Below are 27,940 nucleotides of genomic sequence, written 5' to 3'. Positions count from 1 at the left end.
TACTAAATAAGATGTGTTTAAACAGAAACACATAAAACAAGGTTATGTTTTGTTCGGTTAATGAAAAAGTTGTGACCAGAGGCTCACAGGAACCAAGCCCTGTATTTTCGCCCAGGAACAATGGTTCAGTACTGGCTAGTTCAGAGCTTAGCCCAGTGGACATCAACCCAGACTTAGTTTGTGAACACTATAGAACAACCTAGAATAACTACTTCTGGTACACAATTTACCAGAAACTACTGTACCTGGTAAATAGTGACTCCAAGAGCAAACAACAGGCAGCCTGCAGCTGTCGGAAGGTGAGCCAGGCGTGAATGGGAAATGTCCGAGAGCTGGGTCCCATCTCCCTGTGCTCTCCCTGCCCAGGGCTCAGAGTCACTGAGGTGGACTGGCAGCGGCTGCGCAACGGCACTGCACACCACACCCAGGAGTACCCCGGCTCCGACCTGGTGGTCCGCAGGGGCCAGAGGTTCACCTTCACACTGGAGCTGAACAGACCCCTGGAGAGTGAGGAGACCCTCATCTTCACCGTGGAGACAGGTACCCGACTGGTCAGTGCGTTCTGCTGCTAAGCTGCAGTCTTAAAGATGGGTCTGGTGACCAGCAACCTGAAACCCTGTGGTCATCAGCCCAGACTTTGCAGAAAACAAGTCCCTGTAGGTGGTTTGAGCTTTCTGGGGTGGTTGGAAGGTGCTGCCAGCAGGCAGTAGGACAGGCAAGATGACAACTCTGGAATTCTATGCACACCAAGAAGTCCAGCGTTCTGGGAAGGTATGGAAATTCCTCAAGCACTCTTTGGTTTCAGAGAGGCTTGTTATTTCTTCCTTGATCTGGCAAGTGGGCAGGAGTCAGGACAGCCAACGTGGACTCCACTCTGCCACCTCCTGCATCTTGGTCAGGTCCTTCCCCACTGCACTGTCCAGCAGTTCAGGTGCTGAAGGGTGGCCTTCCGGGCCTGTGGCTTTTCCATTTCTCCAGAGCTGAGCTTCCTGGAGCCGGCTGGCTCTCTTGATTCCCTCTCCTCTCTGCCAGGACCCCAGGCTTCTGAGGCCCTCCGCACCAAAGCTGTGTTCCAGACATCAGAGCTGGAGCGGGGTGACACCTGGATGGCAGTGAAGGAGGCTCAGACAGAGAACACCACGACCTTCAGTCTTGCCAGCCCTCCCAATGCCGTCATTGGCCGTTACCAGCTGAGCGCCAGGGTTTCCTCTCGCCGCAAACATAGTGACCGGAAGCTGGGCGAGTTTGTTCTCCTTTTCAACCCATGGTGCCCAGGTAGGAGGTCCTGAGTCTGAGGCTGAGGTTTTCCCAGAAACTGTCCTTCAGGAAAGTCTGGGAGGCAGGTTAGGGGACAGGGGGATGAGTGCTAAGGCCTGGCAAGAGCCTGGGGCCCAGGTGGGGGCAGGCCTGGGCAGAGGAAGTTGGTAGCAGACACTCCAAAGGTGCTGTGCCAGAGGGACAGGAATTAGCGTGTGGAGGCCAGGGGGCAAAGATGGGGCTTAATGGCAGGAAAGACCTAAAAGTGGGTAAGTATCAGGCTTTAGCCATCAGACAGCCTTGTTTAGTCCCCGCTTTGCTAAGTTGCTGCCCTCTGTGAGTCTCAGTTTCCTCATCTGTAATATGTGAATAATAATAGTGTCTACCTATTAGGGTTTTGGTGAGAATCCGTTGAGCTAATGCTTGTAGTATGCAAGGTACATCATAAGGGGTACTGGGGTCAGTACTCTTACTGAGGGTTAAGTCAGTAAGCAGGAACTTGAATGACAATTCTTACTAATATTTAATTGGCATTAAGTCAGGTTATCCAAAGACATCAGGACTCCTAAATGCCTTCCATCTGGGCCTGGGGTGGGGTTGGTCCCTGCCTGAGGAAAGACCAGCCAGGTAGAATAGGGCCTGGCCAGGGGGCAGCCTAGGAGCTGGCAAGCCCCTCTTGCCTGCTCCTATTCCAGCTGCCTCTAGGCACCATCCTGCAGCTGATGCCTGATGTAGCCCCTTCCCCAGGCCGGTGAGGCCAGGGCTCCACCTTCCCATCCCTCACACCAGGCCTGACCACTGCTTTTCAGAGGACGACGTGTTTCTGGACTCAGAGGAAGAGAGACAAGAGTATGTGCTCAACGACAGCGGGATCATCTTCCGGGGTGTGGAGAAGCGCATCCGAGCCCAAGGCTGGAACTTCGGGCAGGTCTCCAGGGGCCCAGACCAAAAGGGGGGTGAGAGGCATGAGAGGCAGAAGGAGGGCTGGGGACATGAGCAAAGTCAGTGCAGGAGCCCTTCTGTGTGTCCTCTTCTTCCCAAGAGGTACAACTAGACCGACTCTCAGACCAAGCCCACTTATCCAGTCTCTACTATTAGTTGTACCAGGGCCTACACTGGGTCCTTGGGAAGGGAAGGTACATTGAGTATACATAAATAGCTTAGATCGGGGGCTCTCAATTTTGAGTGTGGACAGGAAGGACACAGAGGGCTCATTAAAACATACAGGTGGCTGGGATCCATGTGCCTCCCCAACAAGTTGCTGATTCATTAGGTCTGAGGTGGCCTGAGAGTTTGTATTCCAAGTCACCAGGTGCTGCTGCTGCTGCTGCTGCTGGTCTGGAACCACACTTCAAGAGCCACTGGCTTAGATAAACAGTTACAATGCAAGGTGCAATGTTGTGGGAGGGGGTGGCACGGTCAGAATGGTACAGATGGCAGCAGAAAGAATTTAAAAGACTGTGAAGGAAAACCACCTCAGGGAGTACAGAAGACTTCATGATATTGGGGTTGGGTCCCCAAAGTCAGGCAGAATCTGGACAGTCAGAGGAAGAGCAGTCAGAGCAGTGGAAGAGGGGAGTCAGGGAGTAGCAGAGGTTCTGTGGAGGAGCTCTGTCTGCCTGGACTCCGGGCAAGTAGAGAACCTTGACTCTCAGGCTGAGGGGCAGGGGTTGAAAGCACTGAGGGTTCAGGACTGGGCAGGGATGATATACCAGAAGGTTTAATTCCATCTAAGGGGTAACGCCATCTCAACACGTGTGAAAATCAGCCCAGGGTTCCCAGACCTTCCAAATCTTCAAAGACCAGAAATCTTAATTTGTATGTGAAAAATCTCCCAGTTCTTAAATGTTATCAACTAACTCAAGTGTATTTGAAAAAATCATGGGGAAAAAGGTGATTAAGGCTGAGCATATGGTTCCTGGTAACTCTTTGAGGGAGGGTTTTTGAGACTTGGGGGTCCTCTGTGGTGCCCCTGGAGTGGGGTGGGGGGCAGGAAGTGTAGGCAAGCTCCCTTGCACAACACAAATGACTGGGGGAGGTTGTGAGAGGGTCTGAACTGTGGGTGTGACTCTGACCTCTAAGAGCAGCCTCTCTGGGGACAGTTTGAGGAGGACATCCTGAACATCTGCCTCTCCATCCTGGACCGAACCCCTAGTTACCAAGACGACCCAGCCACCGACGTGTCCCACCGCCATAACCCCGTCTACATCACCAGAGCCGTCAGCGCCATGGTGAGGAGACCTGCCATCCCTGCACGCACTCTCCTTCATAGGTCCCTAGGCCAAACCTCAGGAACAACCCTAAGATTTTTCCTGTCACCTTTTGTTTTAATTCTCTCTTGCTGCATAAAAAAAAACCACCCCCAAACTCAGTGATATAAAACAGCCATTTACTATGCTGACAATTTTGCAAATCAGTGATTTGCAGGAACTGGGAACTGGGCATGGCATTGGGAAGACAGAACATCTCTGTTCCCAGATGCTTCAGCTGGGGTGTCTGAATGCTGGAAGATTTCTGGGATGGTTTGTGGGGACTATATATCCAGGGCATTGGTTCCAGCAGTCAATGTTTCCTTGGTTCTCTTCCATGCCATGTCTGCTGGAGCTGGAATGCCCAGGTGCTTGCTCACTCTCATGTCTGGCCCCTGGGCTGGGATGGTTGCATGAGCTGCGGCTGGGCAGTCATCACTCTGTCTCTCCATGTAGTGCCTCCGTGTGAATAGGCTGGGCTTCCTCATAGCATGGCAGTGTCAGGGTAATCAGACAAAGCAGCTGGTGCCTCCCCAAGCAATTATTCTAAAAAGAAGAAGTAGAGGCTGCCAGTCTCATTAAGCCTAGGCCAGGGAACAGGCGCAGCACTACTTCCACCATGTCCTTGGTCAAAGCAGTCACAGGCCAGCCCAGATTCAGGGAGAGGGTACATGGAACCACCTCGCTGTGGGAAGAGTGCCATCTTTAATCTGTTACAGGCCAGCGCTTCCTCCTCAGAAGGCAGCCACAGGGCCTACTAACTCTCTCTATAGCAAGTGGCTGTTAAAGTCAGTGCCTGGGTATCTGTGATTCCAAAAACAGATAAAACTGGTTTTTTCATATTTGATATTCTCAGTTCCCCAAGATTTCAGAGAGATGTCGGAGCTCAGAGAATCAAAAGCAGTGACCAGTCCCAAACAGTAGAGCGTTACAAGCCTGTGGGATTTGACAGGCTCCCAAGTCAAAGTACTGAACTCGCAGGTCACCTCTTTCTAAATTTCTGTGCAATTTGAGCAAGTTCCCTAACCTCTATGCATCTCAGTTTCCTCATCTGAAAAAAAAGGAAGATAATAGAATGTACATCATAGGTTTAAAAGATTAATATAGTGTGTACTAAGCCTTTAGAACAGTGTCTGGTACATAGTAAACATTTGGCTCAGCAGTAAAGAATCTTCCTGCAGTGCAAGAGATGCCTGCAGGAGATGCGAGTTTGATCCCTGGGTTAGGAAGATCCGTTGGAGAAGAAAATGGCAACCCACTCCAGTGTTCTTGCTAGGAAAATCCCATGGACAGAGGAGCATGACAGACTACAATCCACAGGATTGCAAAAGAGTCGGACATGACTTAGAGACTAAAAACCACAACAAAGGGTCTCTATAGCTATTACCACCAACAGTCCCCAAAACAGATCACTTAAAACAAGAAATGCTCAAAAACTATATTTGATTTTCAACAATAGAACATCCCGAAGGAAGGTAACTGAAAATGATAAATGGCATCAAAAGATAAGTATTTTAAGACAGCAGATGGCCCCAATTTTCAGACAGTTTAAAAGGAAGGAGTAGCCCCAAATAAGGGGGTGGCCCAAAGTTGGAGATTTTACAATGGTGAAGTTCCTGAAGAGGGAAGCCCTGCCGGAGGGTGGACTTGTGGCCTCCTCTGTCCAGGTGAACAGCAACAACGACCGGGGTGTGGTTCAAGGCCAGTGGCAGGGCAAGTACGGCGGCGGCACCAGCCCTCTGCACTGGCGTGGCAGCGTGGCCATTCTGCACAAGTGGTTCAAGAGCAGGTTCAAGCCAGTCAAGTATGGCCAGTGCTGGGTCTTCGCTGGAGTCATGTGCACAGGTACCCCAAGAAAGAAGATCCCCAACCCCCGGTCAACTCAACTGCATTTGGTTGCATATATTTTCATAAGAATCCCTCCCCCACACCAAAAATATCTTTATTAGTGATGGGGGACTAGAAGACAGGTTCATGAAGAGGGAAACCAGATCCCTCATTTATGCGACTTTTGATCTTTGAGGAATCTCAAGCTCACTGAGTGCCTTTGAGAGAGTCTTGTGGTCCTGGGCCCCCAGTCCTCATGGGCTGTTATGGCTACTATAGGGTTATTATACAGCTCCCAAGGTCCTCTCAGCTTCAGAGCCCATCTATTCACAGGGGGGTGGCAGTGGTGACTCTCGAAGTCCCCTGAGAGAATGTCCAGGAGATGGAGGTGTTTCTGAGCCTGGAGACAGCCATCAGCCCTGGGAGAGATAGGGAGGGGGCTGTGGCCAGACGTGAGACAGGCCGCCTGCTAGGGGGGCCAGACCACCCATCCCTGAGGCTGGGTCCCCGCCTGTCCTGGAGCCTCGTAAGCGTCCTGCTTTTCAGTCCTCAGGTGCTTGGGAATCGCAACACGGGTTGTGTCCAACTTTAACTCGGCCCATGACACGGACAGGAACCTGAGTGTGGACAAGTATGTGGACTCCTTCGGGCGAACGCTGGAAGACCTGACAGAAGACAGCATGTGGTGAGTCCCCGGCTATTGGGTCCCAGGGGCACCCTGTGGCCCACCCAGATCTGCAGCCCAGCTCCACTGGGTCTGAGCCAGTTCTGGAAGGGGTGACAGGCACCCTGCAGAGGAGGGGTTGGTCCCCAGCAGGATGACTCTTCTTCTGAGATACAGGGGCCTCTGGACATGTAACTGAGAGACCAAGAACGGGCCTCAAGGTTGAATGACCTTGTACCCCCAGCTCTCCACTCTGCAGGACTCTGAGCCAGCCCCTAGATTCTTGTGACTGCCTCTGCAGGGTCACCTCTGTAGCCTGCTCCTGCTCTCTGGGCTGCTTGTGCGCTATGCTGTGTGGGAAAAAAGCTCCTCTCTCAGCTCAAACAAAACTCTTTGCACAAAGCTTCACAAAATTCATCTTAATTTAATTTTTTAAAGTAGAAGATACATTCAGTGCTTTAATATTCAAAAGGCACCAAATGGGCTACAGCGTTTAAGTCTCCCTCCCCCATTTCAAGCCTCCCCATCCTCCTATATGCAAGGCTGAAATTAGTTTCTTACATCTCTTCAGAGAGAAGCCCTGCGGATACAGGCGCACACATATGCACAGTCTCCACGCACCCCCACCTCCCCCTCCTACTTAATATCAGCAACATAATGTAATACTGTTCATCTTGCTTTACATTTAACAATCCCATATCAGTACATACAAAGTTTCCTTATTTCCATAGTGTTTTATTTTTTTTTTCATAGTGTTTTAAACTTAATAACATCATACTTGGTGAGCACAGTCTATGCCAGGCCCAGTTCTAAGTGCTGCAATGCAGGCTTACCTCATTTTATTACTCTTTTTTTACTGTGCTTCATAGATATTGCGTTTTTCAACAAATCGAAAAACGATTTGTTTGTGGCAACCCTGTGTCAAGCAAGTCTATCAGCATCATTTTTTCAACAGCTTCATTAAGGTGTGTAGGTTGTTTTTTTAGACACAAAGCTGTTGCACACTCAATAGATGACAGCATAGTGCAAGCATAACTTTTATACACACTGCGAAACCAAAAATACTGTGTAACTCACCTTATTGCGCTATCCACATCTCTGTAGTGGTCTGGCACTGAGTCCACTATACCTCCAAGGCGTACCTGTGTACAAATTCATGTATTCCTTCAAACAACCTTGTGAGCAAGGTAGTATTGTTGTCTCTGTTTTGCAGATGAGAAAACCAAGGCACAGAGAGATCAAGTAACTTGCCTAAGGCCACACAGCTAGAGAGCGGAAGAGAAGTTACAAACCTGGCCTGCTTTTCAATTGGACAGCAAAACCATTGCTTATTTAACCACCTCATGTGGCCGGACCAAACATTTGCCTTTACAAACAAGGCTTCCATGAATAACCTTGTCCAAATGTCTGTTCATACATGTGCAAGTTGCCAAGAAAAACCAACTTTCTAAAGAGCAGGGGAATAGTGAAGAGCATGTGGTACAGAAAGAAACACAGCCAGCCTCAGCATCCCTCTTCTTAGGATGTCCTTCAGCTCCCCAGGGGAGCATGCCCAGGACCCCTTCCCCCCAAGCTAGTGTCCAGCCTCAGACCATCTCTCTGCCTCTCTTCTCCCCTTTTCTTCTCTTATTTTTGGTTCTTTTCACTCCCTCTCGTTGCAGTAGCACCAAAAACATTTTCATTCTTCTCTTTATTTATGCAGAATGGACAGGCCATTCTTTTGTTATTGGGATCTCTGTCACCATGCAGGTTATATATGTTCTCCCCTTTACTTCCAAAGGCTTTTTATAATATTTTCCAAAGAACAGTTTGGAGGCCAGCTGTAAAGACAAAAGACACCAACTCAGGCCAATCAGGGTTTCTCTCTGCTGCTTTCTACTGTGTGATCCTGGGCAAATGGTGTCACTTTTCCTAGCCTCATATTCTCATCTTTAACATAGGAAACTTAAAGCTTAAAGTCCCTACCAAGGCCTACAGAACTCTGCATAATCTGAAACCTACCTACCCTAGTGCTTGACATAGCCCAAAGACATATACTTTCTGTTCCTTGAATACACTAAGTTTTTTCTTGTCTCAAGAGCCTTTGCACATGCTGTTCCTTCCTCCTGGACCACTGTTCCCTTCATTCATCCTATGACTAATTCTTTCTACTCTAGGTCCCATCTTAGATGTCATTTACTTAGAAAAGATCTCCAGAAGTTATTCTCCATCTCAAGCTCCTCTCTTTCTTCACAGCATTTATTGTTACTTTATTGTTTTATTAATTATCTGCTTACTTAATTTTGCCTGTCTTCCTATCTGTCTCCTTCCTTAGAATGTAAGCTGCATGAGAACAAGGGTCTTCTGTCTTATTGGCTGTTGCATTTTTGGACCTTGAACAACAAGATATAATATAGGTGATCTAGATATAGATATAGACATAGGTATAGATATAGATCAGAGAAGGCGATGGCACCCCACTCCAGTACTCTTGCCTGGAAAATCCCATGGATGGAGGAGCCTGGTAGGCTGCAGTCCATGGGGTCGCGAAGAGTCAGACACGACTGAGCGACTTCACTTTCACTTCTCACTTCCATGCATTGGAGAAGAAAATGGCAACCCACTCCAGTGTTCTTGCCTGGAGAATCCCAGGGATGGGGGAGCCTGGTGGGCTGCCATCTATGGGGTCACACAGAATCGGACATGACTGAAGTGACTTAGCAGCAGCAGCAGCATAGATATAGATATAGACATATATATGTATACATAAAGGCAGGCCTTGAAGCTATTGCCAGTTAGGTTTCAGACCACTTCAATATAGTGAATATCACAATAAAGTGAGTCACATGAATTTTTTAATCCAAAAGAGCATATAAAAGTTATGTTTACACTATAGTCTAATAAGTGTGCAATAGCATTATGTCTAAAAAGCGATATACATACATTATATTAAAAATACTTATTGCTAGATGCTATCATTTGAGCCTTCAGCGAGTTGTACTAGTAACATCAAATATTACAGATCACTATAAAAAATATAATAATGAAAAAGTTTGAAATAGTGCAGAAATTACCAAAATGTGACACAAAGGGACACGAAGTGAGCAAATGCTGCTGGGAACAGGCGAGACAGACGTGAGGAAGGGTTGCCATAAACACTCAATTTATTAAAAACACACACACACAGTTATCTATAAAGCGGGATAAAGTGAATGAAGCAGGATAAAACAAGGTCTGCCTGTACCTGTGTGGATGATATGTATTCATCAATACAGCTGAATGACGGTTCATAAACTCAACCACAGAGCAGGGCCCAGGGTCTGGCTGGCAACAGGCACTTGCCCTCTCTGGGGAACCTCTCTTGCTCACCAGAGGCCACCCTGCCCCTTCCTCTCTGCGGCAGGAATTTCCATGTCTGGAATGAGAGCTGGTTTGCCCGGCGGGACCTGGGCCCCTCTTACAATGGTTGGCAGGTTCTGGATGCCACCCCCCAGGAGGAGAGCGAAGGTACGGGCTCAGCCGGGTGGGTCCCGGACTCCCGCTTTCTGACTCCTGGAGATGCTCACGCCCACCCCTCCTGCGCAGGCGTGTTCCGGTGTGGCCCGGCCTCCGTCACCGCCATCCGCGAGGGCGACGTGCATCTGGCCCACGATGGTCCTTTCGTGTTTGCGGAGGTCAACGCGGACTACATCACCTGGCTTTGGAATGAGGATGAGAGCCGGGAGCGTGTGTACTCAGACACGAAGAAAATTGGGCGGTGCATCAGCACCAAGGCGGTGGGCAGCGACTCCCGCGTGGACATCACCAGCCTCTACAAGTATCCGGAAGGTAAGGGCGTATAGTGGCCTACATCAGCCTCCCCAGTGGCCAGGCTGCTGCAGATGGGCAACATGACCAGGCCCTTTCTCATAAGATGTGTTGGTGACAGCCTGGTTAGGCACTGTCTCTCTGCTTTGAGCCAAGTGTCTTTAGCTTATATTAACAGCTTCCTTTGTTTACTAAATAGATTTCTCACATCTGACAATATCAATAGCTACATTTCCTTTAACATATATATTGCATGTACTGTGCCAGGTATTCTGACATGTGATAATAATAATCACTAATAATAGTGATGATAGTAACATGTATTATTTATTGAACACTTAGGATACATACCGAGGCTTCCCTGGTGGCTCAGTGGTAAAGGATCCACCTGCCAATACAGGAGACTCAGGTTCAATCCCTGGATGGGGAAGATCCCCTGGAGAAGGAAACAGCAACCCACTCCAGTAGTCTCACTTGGGAAATCCTATGGATAGAGGAACCTGGTGGGCTACAGTCCATGGGGTCACAAAGAGTCAGACACAACTTAGAGGCTAAACAATAGGATACATACCAGAGAAATGAAGTGAAGTGAAGTCGCTCAGTCGTGCCCGACTCTTTGCGACCCCATGGAGAGTAGCCTGCACCATGCTCCTCCATCCATGGGATTTTCTAGGCAAGAGTACTGGAGTGGGTTGCCGTTTCCTTCTCCAGGGAATCTTCCCTACCCAGGGATCGAACCCAGGTCTCCCGCATTGTAGACAAACGCTTTACCGTCTGAGCTACCAGGGAAGTCCATACAAATAGGCCCTACCAAATAATAATAGTAACTCCTGTTTATCATCTGCCAAGGCCTAAGCCATGGTCACTAATTTAGGGGGTCAGTGGCTTACTGAAGATTCTGTGCTTGTTGGGGTACAAACACAAAACACATGTATTTTTTCTGGTCAGTGCCTCCAGCTATAAACTTTAAAAATCACCTTTTCCCACTAAGTAACAGGTTCCTTAATAATGCTGTGATCTGACTGTGCATTTTTCAGCCATTTTTGCCTGTTAAAAGGATGTTGTTTGGGTAATCAAGACTTCAAGTTCAAATCTGAGTCAGAGCTAGTCTCCTCCCCTCCTCTGAGCACAAACTGGGGCGGTGACCCCAGAAGGCTGCTGTATAAGGAGGGGACAGCGTGTGCTCCGGCTGCCTCCAACTGTCCACTATCTCCCCTCTAGTATAGTGGTTTGCAGCACTGGATGTAAATCAGAGTCACCTAGGGTATAGTCTTAGTTATACAGACTGAACAACAATTACCCTTTGCTCAGGATTCTGTGGGTCAACTACAGACCCACAGAATCCTGGCAGTGTGCCCAGCGGGTGACATCAAAAGCTACAGGGTCTCTTGAGGCTTTACTTAGAACTTACCCTTGCTACATTCTGTTGGTCAAACAATAAACAACCACCCCAGATGGAAGGGACAGAAAGTACACTCTACCTCTTGATGAGAAGAGTTGCAAAGAAAGTATTATGGCCATTTTAATCTACCACAACAACCCGACTGCACCCAGGCTAACTGAATTGCAGTCTCTAGAGGGTGTGGCCCAGCCATCAGGACTTTTAAAAGCACCCCAGGCAATTCCAATGTGCAGCCAAGTTGAGAACACCAGTCTGAGCCTTCTAGTGTATTAGGCCAAGGAGGAGAGGAGAGAAGAAATACCTTTGACTTCATGGGGCAAGGATTCAAGGCCTGAAGGCAGGCGTGTGCTGCTGTCTTACTCACTCTGAAGCTTTGGGAGGACAGATGGTGTCTCTATTATGGCCTGCAGTCTTGGGACTCACGCCTAAGCTGGCCCCAGGCACTGCTGATTCCTGAGACACTGGCCCCTCTTGCGGCAGACCCCCTCCCGCCCCACTGGCCATCCCACAGCTTCTCTCTGATGTGTGGTCATTTCTGTCCCCAGATTCTGGAGGGCTGTGGCCTCCAAACTCATCCAGCTGCTGTGTCCCCCTTAGAAGCTGGTGGGGAGAGAGTTCTTGACGGGCCGTGATCCACCTGCCATCTTCCTTCAGTTTTTTCCTCTGTGCTCAGGGAATACACAGCTCAGTAATGAGCTGAATGAAATGAAATGCCACCAGAATGAAATGCCAGCTTTCTCTTCCTATAGACATTGCCAGCCTTTACCAGCCAGCTCCTTCTTATTGCAAACACTCCAAACTTTAACACTGATTCTATCTGTAAACACCTCCCCACACACATATGCACACACATGCACACGTAAACACACACACTACCATATTCCCTCAGTTCCTTCTCTAGAAACATGGCCCTTGATGTTGATGACCTTCTCCTCTTCAGGCCTCTTCCTCACTGTCACGGGGTGGGGAGTAGAGGGGTGGTATGTGGCAAGGCTTCTTCTAAACTCCTACTTCTCTCATATGTCCCGCAGTTTGATGCCTGGTCCCATCTGCTGGGAGTTTCTAGAACTTAGAATACAAGGTCTTTGGGGCCTTCTGTCCTAAGCATCAGCCATGGCCATGAGAGAAATCAACATCCTGCTGTGTAATGACAATAACCGCAGTCACCATGCTGAGTGCCGATTGTGGGCTGGCCATGTTCACGTGTTACTTAATGCTTTTATTTAACAAGTGTTTACAAAGAAGTTCCCACAAGCTTGTAAGGTAGACACTTATATAACGTTTATTTGACAGAGGGAAAGACACAGGTGCAGAGAGGAAAGTGGACTCAGCCAAGGAACACAACGATGCTCTTCCTCTACACTTGGCTGCACTATCTAATTATAATATAATCTACTGTTGATTGACTGCCCACTGTGGGGCAGCTGATTTTACATCTAGGCTAATAATAGTATCTAAATTGTGTTAAGCATCGTGGTAAGCAATGTCCATGACTTGTTTCATTTAATATTCATAAATATCCCATCTTACAGGTAAGCAAGTTGAATCAAAGAGGTTAAGTAGCTTCTCCAAGTTTCCAAAACCTAGAAGAGCAGGGCGCTAACTAGAGCTTCTGTCTAATCTCAGAGCCTCTGGTCCTCCACTCTGCTAGACTGCTGTCTCTTCCATGACTACCCACAATGTGCCATGCACTGTGCCAGGTTCTTTTATGTATTCCAGAAATATAAAATACCTCCTAAGTATCAGGCATGATTCAGAGGCAAGGGAGAAAAAGAAGAGCCCAGAGAACTCACCATCCGGTAAGTGTAAGGACAGTGCAGGGTGATCAGCACAGTGTAGGGGAGGCTAGAAGGAGAAGCACAGAGAAGGGGTTGCTAATCCAGCCAGGGCGGAGAGTTCATGAAGAGCATCTACAGGGAGCAAGATTTAGCCAGGAGATAAAGGGTTGGGAAGACATTCTGAGAAGACAGGACCCTCTGCATCCTGACTCCAGATTCACTCTAAGCAGTGCTATTCAACCAAACCACAGGCCTCCCATTCCACGGATGAAATGGCAAGGCCCGTCTACTTGCTCCATTCACTGAAGCATAGATTCAGAGCCCCTGGGGCAATGTGCTTTGTCCCTACCCCTGAGTCAGCCTGGATGCTGAGCAAAGAAGAACCAACCAGCTTTCCAAGCAAAGGAAACTGTATTTACAAAGAACACACTGGCTGTCCTCAGATTCAGGTGGGCTTTCTGCAACAGGCTTTAGAGTAGAGCGGAGGAAGGCAGTTTCCCCCCACTGATCTTTAGTCAGAGGCTCTAAGCACAGAGGCAAGATCTCAGTTAGAGGCTGGTGCCAGGGGCTTGCAGGGGAGCCAGGTTGGCGGTTCAGCCATCTGCCTCTGAGCCTGCATATTGCTTGCTAGGACTGCCATAACAAATTACCTCAACTGTAGCTACTTAAAACATCGGAAAATTATTTTCTCACAGTTGTGGAGGCCAGAAGTACAAAACCAAGGTGTTAGCATACTCCCTCCAAAGTCTCTAAGGGGAGAGTCCTTCCTTGATCCTTCCAGCTACTGGTGGTCCCTGCATTCTTTGGCTTGTGGCTGCATCACTCCATGCCTCCATCTTTCCTCCTTCTTTTCTCCTATGTGTCTCAAATCACCGTCTCCTTTCTCTTACAATGACATCAATCATTGACTTTCAGTTCAGTTCAGTTCAGTTCAATCGCTCAGTTGTGTCCGCCCCACCTTAAATCCAGGATGATCTTATCCCAGGAGTCTTAATTACATCTACAAAGACCCTATTTCCAAATAAGGTTATATTCGTAGGTTCCAGGGATTAGGACTTTGACATACCATTTAGGGGAACACTATTCTGCCCACCTCATCCTGTGACGGGGGAAGACCCAGCAGATGCTGATCAGGCCCTGGCCAGCCAGGCAGGCAGAGGACAGTGCATTCGGTGACTATGGGGCTGGAGCTCAGAGGCTGATCCATAGAGACCCAGTGACCAGCCCCTAGGGAACTCCCCTTCCACCCTTTCCCTCCCTCTCTGTTACTCTGCTCTCTGTTTCTCCACTTTTGTGCTGTGCCCTTCTCCCTCCCTTCCTTCTTGTGTATGTATGGGAAACCCCCACACATTTGGTGTCAGAAGAGTTGTGAATAAAACAGTTCATTAGGGGATACTATGAACAACTATATACCAGCACATTATATAACTTTAGATAAAATGGACAAATTTCTCTAAGAATTACCTAAACTGCCTTAGGAAGAATTAGAAAATCTGAATAGGTTTATAAATAGAATGCAGTAGTAATTTAAAAATACACACACACACACACACACATACACAAAGACCAAGCCCACATGTCACTGGTGAATATTCTACCAAACATTAAAAAAAGAATTAATACCAATTCTTCACAAACTTTTCCTCAAAAAATAGTAGAGGAGGGAACATTTCCCAATTTGTCCTATGAGGTTAGTATTCCTGATACCAAAACCAGATGATGAAATCACAAGAAAAGAAAATTAGAGATCAATATCCCTTATGTGCATAGAATCAAAAATTGTCAACAAAATACTAGTAAACTGAATCTAGCAACATATAAAAAAGATTATATGCCATGAGGAAGGGATTTATTGCAGGAATGCAAGGTGGATTTAATATTAAAAACTAATTAATATAGTATGCTATAACAATAAAAAAGACAAAAACCACATGATCATCTCAATAGATGCAGAAAACCCAACTGGAAAGGAAGAAGTAAAACAATCTCTTGCACATGATATAATCTTGTACACATAAAATTCTAAGGAATCCACTAAAAGTTAATAGAGCCAATAAATGATTTCAGCAAAATTGTGAAAACAAAATCAATTTTTAAAAATTAATAGTATTTCAAAATACTAAAAATGTATAATCTGAAATGAAATTAAGAAAACAAGTTCATTTACAATAGTATCCAAAAGAATAAAATATCAATACTTTGGGAATTCCCTGGTAGTTTGTCCAGTGGCTAGGACTTGGTATTTTCACTGGCGGGGCCTGGGTTCAATCTCTGGTTGGGGAACTTAGGGTCTGCAAGCCACACAGCATGGCAAAAAAAGAATAAGATATTTAAGAATAAATTTAACAAAAGGAGAACAAGACTAGTACACTGAAAACTACAAAGCATTGTTGAAAGAAATTATAAATGGAAAGATTTCCCATTTTCATGGACTGAGAGATTTTTTTTTAAGATGGCAATGCCCCAGAATTGACCTACAGTCTCCATGAAACCCTTATCAAAGTTCCAGCTGAGTTTTTTTTTTTTTTACCAAAATTGACAAGCTGTTTCTAAAATTCACTTGGAAATGCAAGAGACCCAGAATAACCAAAACAATCTTAGAAAAGAAGAATAATGTTGGAAGGCTCAAACTTCCCAAATTCAAAACTAACTATAAATATACAATAACCCAGATAGTGTGATACGGTCATGAAAATGAACTTACAGATCAATAGAAAAGAATGAGGAATCCAGAAATAAACCCTTATAGTTATGCTCAATTGATTTTGACAGGATGTCAAGACAATTCCATGAAGGGCAAATAAGAATAGCCTTTTCAATAGATGGTGTTGGGACCTCTGATTATCCATGTGCACAAGAATAAACCTGGCTTTTTACATCAGACCATACACAAAATTAACTCAAATGGGTCACTGATCTGTATCAAAGAGCTAAAATTATAAGGTTTTAGAAGAAAACAGGAGCTAATCTTCATAAGCTTGAGTTTAACAGAGCCTTTTTGGATATGACATCAAGAACACAAATGACAAAAGAAAAAACTGATAAATTGGGCTTCATTAAAACTAAAAACTTGTACTACAAATGGTACCATCAAGAAAAAAGAAAGATAGCCCATGGAACAGAAAATATTTTCAAATCATGTGTCCAATAAGGGACTTGTATCCAGAATGTATAAATACTTCTTATAGCTCAATAATAAAAAGATAAATAACCCAATTTTTAAATGGGCAAAGGATTTAAATAGACCTTTCTCTGAAGACAATATACCCATGTCCAAAAAACATGAAAAGATGCTTAACAGCATTAATAATATTCAAAGCCACAACAACATACCGCTTCACATCCACTGCTGCTGCTGCTGCTGCTAAGTCGCTTCAGTTGTGTCCGACTCTGTGCGACCCCATAGACGGCAGCCCACCAGGCTCCTCCATCCATGGGATTTTCCAGGCAAGAGTACTGGAATGGGGTGCCATTGCCTTCTCCAATAATGCAATATTATTCAGCAATAAAAAGGAATGAAGTACTGATATATTCTACAATATTGATGAACCTTAAAAATATTAAGTGAAAAAAAGCCAGTCACAAAGGACCACACATTATATGATTCCCTTTATATGAAATGCCCAGAATAGGCAAATTAGAAATTAAAATAGCAGTTGCCTAGGGTTGGGGCAGGGCAGGGAGGAATGGGAAGTGACCACTAATGGTCATAGAGTTTCTTAAGGGTGACAGAAATTGTTATGAAATTAGATTGTGGTGATGGGTACACAACTCAGTGAATGTATTAAAAAAACATTGGCCTGTGTCCTTTTAAATCTGTACATTGTGTGTTGGTAAATTAACATATATCCAAATAAAGCTGTTTTTAAAAAATTAGGTGGTCAGAGAAGGCCTCCCTGAGAAAGTCATATTAGAATTTTTGGCAGAGAAAAGAAACATTTTCTTAGTAAAAAATATTTTATAAGTAAATTATGGAGTAAACTGAAAACGTCACATAAATTTTAATAATAAAACATGACATCTTAAAGAACCTTTAGGTCCACACGAATCCCTTCACGCCCAGGCCACACAGTAGTGAGGTACTTGGGAGAACGTTTGGGAAGGAGCACAGCCCAGAGCTCAAGGAAGAGGAAGCGTCAGAGATGGGTCTTGAACAGGTCAGGGTAGAAAAAAGACTGGAGTGGACGTGGAGCCCACATCCTCCAGAAGGGAGGAACATTCCTGAGCACTGTGCTCAGGCCTCGCCTGTGCACCTCTTCTCCCCACTTCATAGACGGGAAACGGAGACTTGGAGGGACTGTAAATGAAAATAAAGTTCACAGTCGCCTGGCGGCAAACTATCCTGAGGGTGAGACAGTTTACATGGTGGTCTGAGGGGAAAGGAGTGAGGGGGAAAGGGGGCAGTTTCCAGAGCCAGTGAGGATGTTGGACGTAACTTATCACCTGACCAATTGTGGGTAGCAAGGTTGAGGGAAGAGTCAAGGACATGTCCAGTTTCTGACTTGTATGCTGGGTAAACAGTGGAGCCATTTGCTGACACGGGAATGCTGCCAGGCAGAAGATGGCATATTTGGTTGGGTTGGAGGCGCCTGTGGGACATCCCAGGGGTGGAAGTGGGCCAGTGGACCAGTCATATATTGGTCTGGAGATCAAAAAAGAGGACAGGTCTGTGCTAGCAACAGGGAAAGTAGGAGATCGGGGATCCTAAACTCATGTCTTCAGGAGCTTGCAGATGGCACCCCAGTGTGGCAGACCAGCAGCAGGAGAATTACAGGTGGAGACTATGGAGAACTAGCGAGTATGTTCCCATCCGGAGAAAGCACAGCTTCCTCAGCTCGAGGCCATGACTGCCATGTAGAGGTTGGGAAGAGGGGGTGATTAGGAACACAGAAATTGGAACCAGACTGCCTGGGTTTAAATTTTAGCTCTCTTACAAGTTTTCTTCATTTCCTGTGCCTTGGGTTCCTTATCTGTAAAATTGGGATGATAATAGTACCTTCATCCTGGGCCAGGGTGGAAATATATATATATATATATATATATATATATACACACACACACATATATATATATCATCTAGAACCACAGTGCCTGGCACATAGTAAGTCTACAAAAGTGTCAACTATCTTTATTATATGAGATTTCACATCCATATGTCAGAGGGCTACCAATCTCTATTGTTATGTGAAATTTTCTAATCTGAAGTTGGTAACTGATTAAAATTTTATTTAAGTAGTCCCAGATCCAAATACAATGCTGAGGTCTGCATATGGCTCTTGGGCTGCCAATTTGAGACCTCCGACAGCCATGGTAAATTAAAGTGGGGATGGAGTAGTGGTTGTGCTTAGAGAAGAGGGAAATGAGGAGAGCTGGCCCTGGGAGAGGTGGCAGAGAAGATGGTGCCTGCCTCATGATGTCCCATGCCCTGCAGGGTCCCGGAAGGAGAGGCAGGTGTACAGCAAGGCCGTGAAGAAGCTGTTCAGTGTGGAAGCCTCTGGAAGGAGGGCCCGGGTCCGCAGAGGGGGCAGCCGTGGTCTCTGGCGTGATGACCTCCTGGAGCCTGCCACCAAGCCCAACATCACCGGCAAGTTCAAGGTGCTGGAGCCACCGGTGCTGGGCCATGACCTGAAGCTGGCCCTGTGCTTGACCAGCCTCACCTCCCGGGCCCAGCGGGTCCAAGTCAACTTGAGCGGTGCCACCATCCTTTACACCCGCAGGCCAGTGGCAGAGATCCTGCACGAATCCCACACAGTGAAGCTAGGGCCAGAAGAAGGTAAGAACGCCCCAGCTGGGTGGGACCTGGTCGGCCCAGCCCCTTTACCCAGAAGAGAAGGGGATATTTCTGAGCATTTGCAGATGAGAAAACTGAGGTTCAGAGGGACTGAATAATAAGGATAATAATAAAAGTGCACAATCATCTCGTGGCAAACATGTAATGCTCAAGTGTTCCTACTCAGTTTGAATACTTACCAATGAATAAATACCTGCTGGGAGCATTTCATAACATGTGGAATATGTCTTGTGTTACCTTTTTAAAATCCAACAAATTTTGGAGCTCATCTGGCTCTAGTGTTTCTCAAGAGACCAGTAAGAGGTGTTTATTAAGTGCCTACCTATGTGAGACCCTGTCCTGAGAATTCTGCAGGCATCAGGCACAACCTACAACCACCCTGAATCCTCTCCCCTCTCCTCTCATCCCATATATTCTCTGTCTCTCCCTCTCTCTCTCATACACTTTCTGAACCCTAAGGATTCAATCAAAGACATTGTTCTCTGAACCACTTTTCCAGTAAGTGAAGCTTGTGTTTTTTGACAAGGTGTGAAAATATGTGAAGGAGGTGTCCCATATTTTTTGCTTTTCTCTCACTTATTTTTCACAGAATCTAAATCACAAAATAACACTTCACAAGGATTTATTGATTAACATACACTTTTTCCTGACTTTTTTTCTTATTAAAAGTAATGCACATTCATTAAAGATTTAGCACAAGGGAAAGATCACCTATGATCCTGCCACCCGCCTACAAATTGTTAACATGTTTTCCTTCCAAATTTTTAAAGCCTGTTGCTTTTTGAAAAACTCATTAGTGCTCTGCTCTTTTCATATTACATTATAATATAAATATTTTTATAAGCTCTTCACTCACATCATTTTAACAGATGTATAATCTGTAAATAAATATATGGTGATTTATTTTATCTGTTACCTTCTTTGAGGTAGTTATTATCTATTGCTATTTTTTAATTAATTCATTTATTTTAATTGAAGGCTAATTATTTCACAACATTGTAGTGGTTTTTGCCATACATTGACATGAATCAGCCATGAGTGTACTTGTGTCCCCCATCCTGCTATTTTTTAAAAAAGACTAAAGTAAGCACTCAGAGAAGACAATGGCACCCCACTCCAGTACTCTTGCCTGGAAAATCCCATGGACGGAGGAGCCTGGTAGGCAGCAGTCCATGGGGCCGCTAAGAGTCGGACACGACTGGGCGACTTCACTTTCACTTTTCACTTTCATGCACTGGAGAAGGAAATGGCAACCCACTCCAGTGTTCTTGCCTGGAGAATCCCAGGGACGGGGGAGCCTGGTGGGCTGCCGTCTATGGGGTCACACACAGTCAGACACGACTGAGGTGACTTAGCAGTAGCAGCAAGCACTCTGGTGAAAAAAATTCCTGTATTCTGGTCTAGATTTTTGGACTGCTTTTTTTCAGAATAGCTTCACAAAAATGAAATTACTAAGCCAAATGGTGTAACTATTAATATATGTAATTTATTAAAAATTTATAATTTTTAAATTAACAGTCTTTTTAAAGCAGTTTTTGTTCCAGAAAAATGATCAGAAAGTCCCAAGAGTTTCCATATATTCCCTCACCACCTCCCATCTTCCTGTGTTACTAACATCTTGCAAGAGTGTGGTACATTTGTTACAATTGACTGATACTGGTACATTATCATTAACTAAAGTCCATAGTCTAGGGTTCATTCTGTATTGTACATTCCGTGGGTTTTGACAAGTGTGTGACGTGTATCCAACATTAGAATATCACACAGAATAGTTTCACTGCCCTAAAATTCCCTGCTCTTCCTCTATTTACTTCTCCCTCCCTTGCCTCAAATCTCTGGCAACCACTGATCTTTTAACTGTCATCACAGTTCTGCTTTTCCCAAACGTCATATCATTGAAATCATATAGTGTGTAGCCATTTCTGATTGGATTCTTTCACTTAGGAAGGTATATTTAAGATTCTTCCATGGCTTTTTATAGCTTGACAGCTCATTTCTCGTCATCACTGAATTTCCTTTATATGGATATATCACAGTTGACTGACCCATTCACAATCAAGAATATCTTGATTGCTTCCAAGTTTTGGCAATCATGGATCAAGCTGCGATAAACATCCATGTGCAGGTTTTTGTGTGAAGATAAGTTTTCAACTTATATGGGTAAATACTGAGGAGTATGATTGCTAACGGTATGATAAGAATATATTCAGTTTTCTAAGAAGCTGCCAAAGTTATCTTCCAATGTGGCTGTAACACTTTGCATTCCCACCATTAATGAATGGCAGTTCATGAATGAAGAGCTCCTCATCCTTTCCAGCATTTGATGGTGTCAGTATTTTGGGTTCTTGCTATTCTAATAGATATGTGGTCCTATCTCGTTGTTTCAATTTGAAATTTCACAATGATGTATGACGTGAGCATCTTTTCTTGTGCATCTATACATCTTTGGTGAGTTGTCTGTATAGATTTTTTGCTCATCTTTTAATCATGTTGTTCATTTTCTTATTGAAGTTTCAGTTCTTTGTATATTTTGTATAATAGTCCTTTATCAGATGTGTATTTTGCAGATATTTTCTCCCAGTTTGTGGCTTGTCTCCTCATTTTCTTGACAGTCCTTCCACAGAGCAGGAGTTCTTAATTTTAATCAAGTGCAACTTATCAATTTTTTCTTTCATGGATCATGCCTTTGGTGTTGTATCTAAAAAATTAGTCATCATCATCATACCCAAGATTATCTAGGTTTTCTCATTTGTTATTGTCTAGACATGTTATAGTTTCACAGTTTGCATTTAGGCTTAAGATCGATGTTGATTTCATTTTCATAAAGTGGTTAAGGTATGTGTCTAGAATCTGTTTTTAAATGCGGATGTCTAGTTGTTCCAGCACCATATATTAAAAAGACTATCTTTTCTCCATTTTATTTGCATTGCTCCTTTGTCAAAGATCAGCTGGCTATATTTGTGTGGATCTACTTCTGAGCTCTGTTTTGTTCCACTGATTTATTTGTCTATTCTTTCATTAATACCACACTGTTTTGATTACTGTAGTTTTATACTAAGTCTTGAAGTCAGGTAATGTTGATCCTCTGATGTTCATCTTTTCCTTCAATATGATGTTGACTATTCTGGGTCTTTTGCCTCTTCACATAAATCAGTTTAGAATCAGTTTGTTGAAATACATTAAATAACTTGTTGAGATTCTGATGGGTTTACCTTGTCTGTAGATCAAGTGGGGAAGAACTGACGTCTTGATAGTATTGAGTCTTCCTATCCATGAACATGGAATATCTCTCCATTAATTAATTTAGTCTTTGATTTCTTTCATCAGTTTGTTTGTTTGTTTAGCTTTCCTGATATATGTATATCTTTGACATATTTTGTTCGATTAATGCCGGAGTTTTTCATTTTGGTGCTGCTAATATAAGTGGCATTTTTAACTTAAAATTGACTAGTTTATTGCTGGTATTTTTAAAAAGTGATTGAATTTTGCATGTTAACCTTATATCTTGTGTCCTTGCTATAATTAGTAATTAGTATAATTACTTTGAGGAGTTTTTTTGCTGATTATTTCAGATTTTCTACATAGATGATCATGTCATCTATGAACAGTTTCATTTCTTTCTTCCAAATATGTACACCTTTTATTTCCTTTTCTTGTATTTTTGTCTTAGCTGGGACTTCTAGTCCAGTGTTGAAAAGGAGTTGTGAGAAAGACGTCCATGCCTTGTTCCTTCTTAGTAGGAAAGCTTTGAGTTTCTCACTATTAAGTATGTTGTTAGTTGTAGGTTTTTGTAGGTTTTTTTTTTTTTTTTTGGACTAATAGTTATGTAGATGTTCTTTGTCAAGTTGAAAACTTCCTCAACTATTCCTAGTTTTCTGAGAATTTTAGTCATGAAATGGTGCTAGATTTTGTCAAATTCTTCCTCTGCATCTACTGATATGTTCATGTGACTTTTGTTCTTTAGTCTATTGATGTGATAGGTTACATTAGTTGACTTCGGAATGTTGAGCCAACCTCATATACCTGTAATAAATCCCACTTGGTCAATATATATAATTCATTTTATACATTGCTGGATTCATTTTGCTGAGGATTTTTGCATCAGTGTTCATGAGAAATATTGGTCTATGATTTCCTTTTCCTATAATGTCTTTGGTTTTGGTATTAGAGTAATGCTGCCCTCATAGAATGGGTTAGGGAGTATTCCTTCTGCTTCCATCTTCTGGAAGAGTTTGTAGAGAATTGATGGCATTTCTTCCTTATATGCTTGGAAACATTCACCAGTGAACTCATCTGGGCACAATGTTTTATGTTTTAAAAGGTTATTCACTATTGATTCTTTGATTCACTATTGATTTCTTAAATAAAAATAGACCTGTTCAGATTGTATACTTCTTCTTCTGTGACTTTTGGCAGAAAATGTATTCAAGGAATTGGTACATTTCATCTAGGTTATAAAATTTGTGGGCATATAGTTCTTCATAATATTAATTATCCTTTTAATGTCCATGGGACCTATAGTGATATCACCTCTTTCATTTCTGTTGTTAGTAATTTGTGTCTTCTCTTTTTTTCTTATTTAACCTGGCTGGAGACTTACCAGTTTTATTGATCATTTTTTAAGAAAACAGCTTTTGGTTTTGTTGATTTTCTCTTTTGATTTCTTGTTTTTAATTTTATTGATTTCTGATTTAAATTTTTTCTAAATTTTATTTCTCTTTTTTTTTGCTTACTTTGGATTTAATTTGCTCTTCTTTTTCTAATTTCTTAAGATGGAAATTTATGATTTGTTGATTTTAGGTCTTTCTTCCTTTTTAATATCTGTATTCAGTGCTACAGATTTCTACATAAGCAATGCTTTACTGCATTCCACAAATTGTTATATTTTCATTTAGTTCAAAATGTTTTTAAATTTTTTGATGTATGTTCCTTGACCTAATTGTCATTTAGAAGTGTGTAGCTTAATCTCCAAATATTTTGGAGTCATCCAGCTATCTTTCTGTTACTGATATCAAGTTTAACTCTATTTTGGTCTGAGAGGATACATTGTATAATTTTTATTCTTTAAAATTTGTTCATGTGTTATTCATAGCCCACAATGTGATCATTCTTGGGGAACATTCAGTATGAACTTGAGAAGGATGTGTATTCTGCTCTTGTTGGATGAAGTAGTCTATAGTCATCAGTTCTATCTAATGGTTGATGGGACTGTTGGGAACATTTGTTAATGAAAAGAGTCTCAGCTTTTATTAGATTGTCAATGGAGTTCATGACCCAGAGAACTTAATGAAGCTCTCTTCTGAATATTGTATGGAACAGTCTTTCTCTTCCCTTCTCCCATGGTCTGAACTAATATCCAAAGCTCTCTTCATGTGCATAAGTGGGAGCATCTGGTGATTCTTGACTCTGGAGCCGTAAAATTTGCACTTCTGATAAGTTCCCTGGAGATGCTGATGCTGCTGGCCCCGGGACCACACTTTGAGAACCACTTATCTCCTACCGTACACGGAACAAATGACATAACATATATAAAGTATTTCTAACAATTCCTACCACTAAAGAACATTTAATTTATGGTAGTGATCATCAGTATTGTTGATGTTATTATAAGATGGGAATAATAATACTTGCTCATGCAATTGTTGTGAGGATTAAATGAGATAATCCCCGAATGTGCTTGCAAGTCCCTAGCACACTTTAATCTCTCAGTAAAATTTAGCTTTTAAAATTATTAATTATTATTATTGTTGTAGTAAAGATTCTCCTGGTAGAACCTGCTAGACTTAGAGAACCTGTTAAGGTAGAACTTTGACTTGTGGATCTTTCAAGAAGCATGTATTATACGCAAAGCTCTGAGGAACAGAGAGTTTGAAACATTTATGGATCTTTCCCACAGGGTGAATATTCAGACACCTTTGGGGACAGGAAGGAAACAGAAATAAAGGAAGCAGTGGCGATAGAACAGTAGGGGATAGTAGAGCTTAGGCAAACTGGAAAGAATGTGTTGTACCTTAAAGAAAAATATACAGTGATCAAATATATATATGACTAACAGTCACCTATGGCCTGTGTGACACATGCTCAAAAGAAGAGATTACATAAGCAGGGAGTTTGTAGCTGATGAGAAAGAGACAGACATGGTCAGAACCATAGGCACTCCGAAGGCAGAGGGCACAAGATCATTGGGTAAGTGCATCAGTGAAGGCTTTCCGCAGCTGGTGGAACTGGGCCTTACTGGGGAGAGACGATTTAGAGAAGCTGTAAGGAGTTGGCCTCCTCATTGAGTAGGAAGCTTGACGGAGGCCTTTGGCCTCCTTCTTCTCTGCACCTGGGACATAGTAGGTGCTCATTGAACAGTGAGTGAATTCCTGATGGATGAATCACTGATGGATTGTGATATCTCCACCTGAAATGATTGGGGGAATTTTAAACACATCTCCAGAAGCTCTTAGAGAGACAGTCTGGTGTCATGGTAGCTGACTGGCCTGAATTTGAATCCTACCTTATCCTGGCCCCTTGATGTATTTGCTATGTGACACTGGACAAGAAATTACCCTCTCTGAGCCTTAGGTTTCTTAACCTGTGAACTGATGATAATAATGACTGTCTCACATTGGTTGCAAGGTTCATAGAGTTCCTCTTCTGGGTTCTTTGAAAAAGAACACTGGACCCCCAACTCCCACCTCTGCTTTCCCTTCCAGAGAAAAAGATCCCAATTGCAATATCTTATTCTCAATATAAGGAAGACCTGACAGAAGACAAGAAGATCCTGTTGGCTGCCATGTGCCTTGTGACCAAAGGAGAGAAGCTCCTGGTGGAGAAGGACATTACTCTGGAGGACTTCATTACCATCAAGGTGACTACCGTCTGAATCGGCCACCTATTCCTGGCAGGCCCCCTTCAGATCTGAAGGAGGGCATCAGAGGCTGGGGATTTGTGCTTTTAGCTCTAGCTTCAGCTCTCAAGGGTGGGGACAAGTGGTGTGAATGGAGAGGGGGGGGAGTTGGTGATGGACAGGGAGGCCTGGCGTGCTGCGATTCATGGGGTCGCAAAGAGTCGGACACGACTGAGTGACTAAACTGACTGACTGACTCAGTGATGGGGTAGGTAGAAGCAAAGGATAGCCAAGTTTAACTCCCCATTCCCTGACCCAGCCAGGATCGTGGGTTTCCTGGGAGAATGAGGAGGAGGTAGTATGACTTATGGATATTGTCCCTCTAGGTGCTTGGCCCGGCCGTGGTGGGGGTGGCAGTTGCAGTAGAAGTGATGGTGCTTAACCCGCTCTCGGAGAGAGTGAAAGACTGTACGCTGATGGTGGAGGGCAGTGGCCTTCTCCAGGGACAGCTCAGCATCGAGTAAGTGTCAGCCTGGGGTGGGAGGGCTGCCTTCCATGTAAAACGGGCTGTAAAGACACTGCCAGCAAGGGGAGGAGGGAGAAACCAGCCCACTGCCTAGACACATCAGTCTTTCATTTCTTCATTTATTTATTTAATCATTTAACTTATTCAATCATGTAACTCATCCACTCATTCACATTCATATTTTCTCTCATTTACCCATTTATGTATTCATTTACTCACTCTTATTCATTTACTCTCTCCTTCACTCACTCATTCACTCTTGTAGTCATGTTTTCACTCATTCATTCATTTATCTGCTCAACTCAGTTTTGACCTGTTCATTCATCCATATTATTTCTTTAATTCGCTCACTTATTTACCTATTCATTCACACTCATTTATTCATTTATACATTCATTCACTCATTCACACATATTTGAATTATCTGTGTACTCACCTATTTGCTTATTCATTCTCAGTCATTCATTCACTCATTCATTCTTTCATTCATTCGCTCAGTCACACTCACATGGTCCTGTACCCTGACTCATATGTCAACTGCTGGAAACACCAAGATGAACAGATGGAGTTCTGCATGGAGAAGGACTCCAGCAACATATGGCCCTTCAAATGAAGACAGTGTGATTTGTGCAAAAGGATGGATTCCCCAAAATCTAGGGGCTCAGAGGCAGCCTTTGAGTGGGAATGGGGTGGGACCAGGGGAAAGCCCCAGTGGAACTGATATTTAAACTGGACTTTAAATGATGACTTGGGGAGCTTTTCAGGTATCAAGAAGGGTGGAGACCTTCCCAGTCAAAGGTCTCTCTGGCTGGTATTGTCAAGGAAAGTCTCCTGGAAGAAGAAAAAGTTAATCTGGGCCTTGGATGTAATTGGAATGGGAAGGGCACCCTAGGTAGGAGGAACAATCCATCCAAAAGCCTAGAGGAGGGTAAGTATAAGGTATGTTCAGGGCACGGGGAGGAGACTAGCCTGACTGGTTGAAATAAGTGAGAAGTAATGGAAGGGACGACTAAGCTGAAAGCATATTGAAAGGCTTGAATGTCAAGCCACAAAGTATGACCTTGATCCTGAGGGCTCTGGAGTGCCATGGACTGGCAGACCAGGCTCAGGAAGGAGACAGGACTGATGGCCTGTCTTTCTTCCATCTTCTTTCCCCAGTGTGCCCAGCCTGGAGCCCCAAGAGAAGGCCTCGGTCCAATTCAAGATCACCCCTTTCAAGAGCGGCCCACGGCAGCTACAGGTAGACTTCATCAGCCCCCACTTCCCGGACATCAAGGGCTTTGTGATCATCCACGTGGCCACAGCTAAATGACAGGCATGAAGGGTTGAGAAGGGAAGAGAAGGTCCCTATTCCTCTCCTGTCCACTTCTCTGCCCTTCCCATATGGGAGTCAGGAGGCCTGGATTCCTGTCCCACTTCAGCTTTTGCCCTACTCTGTGAACTTGGGCAAATCCCTCCTTTCCTGAGTCTCAGTTTCCTTGTCTGTAAAATGAGGTGTTAGACTCAGTAACCCTTAAACTTTGGGTCTCCCACCTCCATCTCATCACCCTCGCTGCTGGGAGACTAATGAATTGAGAGTCACAGTAACCTTGGCCCACCCAGCTGTGCCACCTCCTGCCAGTTCACCGTCACCCTGGCTGATCCCTGTGCTCACCTTGCTTGTCTCTCAACTCTTCAATGCTCTGACCACAGCCAGATCAAGAAACTCCTCCTAGCTCTGACAAGGAACCCAAAAGTGTTGGCACTGACACCTAAACATTCCTCAACACTTCCACCCTACACTGAGGAGAGAACCTTGCTTATGACCATGGGGTGAGCTAGAGGC

The 27,940-nt window shown here is 44.2% G+C and overlaps 1 protein-coding gene across 1 annotated transcript; it reads left to right on the top strand.

The window, feature by feature from the left end:
- Window positions 1-314: 314 nt before the first annotated feature.
- TGM6 (transglutaminase 6) lies at window positions 315-27,522 on the top strand. Its single transcript, XM_055543307.1, has 12 exons — window positions 315-540; window positions 1,033-1,275; window positions 2,067-2,185; window positions 3,360-3,488; window positions 5,174-5,351; window positions 5,880-6,018; window positions 9,380-9,483; window positions 9,562-9,804; window positions 18,395-18,736; window positions 25,456-25,610; window positions 25,976-26,109; window positions 27,274-27,522. Exons 1-12 carry the CDS (start codon window positions 315-317, stop codon window positions 27,425-27,427), a joined length of 2,166 nt encoding a protein of 721 aa, XP_055399282.1. The 3' UTR covers window positions 27,428-27,522.
- The last annotated feature ends 418 nt before the right edge of the window (window positions 27,523-27,940 follow it).

This window comes from Bubalus kerabau, chromosome 13 (genome assembly GCF_029407905.1).
Source record: "Bubalus kerabau isolate K-KA32 ecotype Philippines breed swamp buffalo chromosome 13, PCC_UOA_SB_1v2, whole genome shotgun sequence".
NCBI lineage: Eukaryota > Metazoa > Chordata > Mammalia > Artiodactyla > Bovidae > Bubalus > Bubalus kerabau.
Note: the sequence above shows the minus strand (reverse complement) of the source record. Positions and strands in the feature narration are given on the sequence as shown.

What these genes read in the sequence shown, in the direction of transcription:
- TGM6 (XM_055543307.1), top strand. Translation starts at nt 315, where the DNA reads ATGGGAAATGTCCGAGAGCTGGGTCCCATCTCCCTGTGCTCTCCCTGC. An exon ending in TTTCAACCCATGGTGCCCAG is followed by an intron (nt 1,276 to 2,066) that starts GTAGGAGGTCCT and finishes ACTGCTTTTCAG; the next exon opens with AGGACGACGTGTTTCTGGAC. An exon ending in CTGACAGAAGACAGCATGTG is followed by an intron (nt 6,019 to 9,379) that starts GTGAGTCCCCGG and finishes TCTCTGCGGCAG; the next exon opens with GAATTTCCATGTCTGGAATG.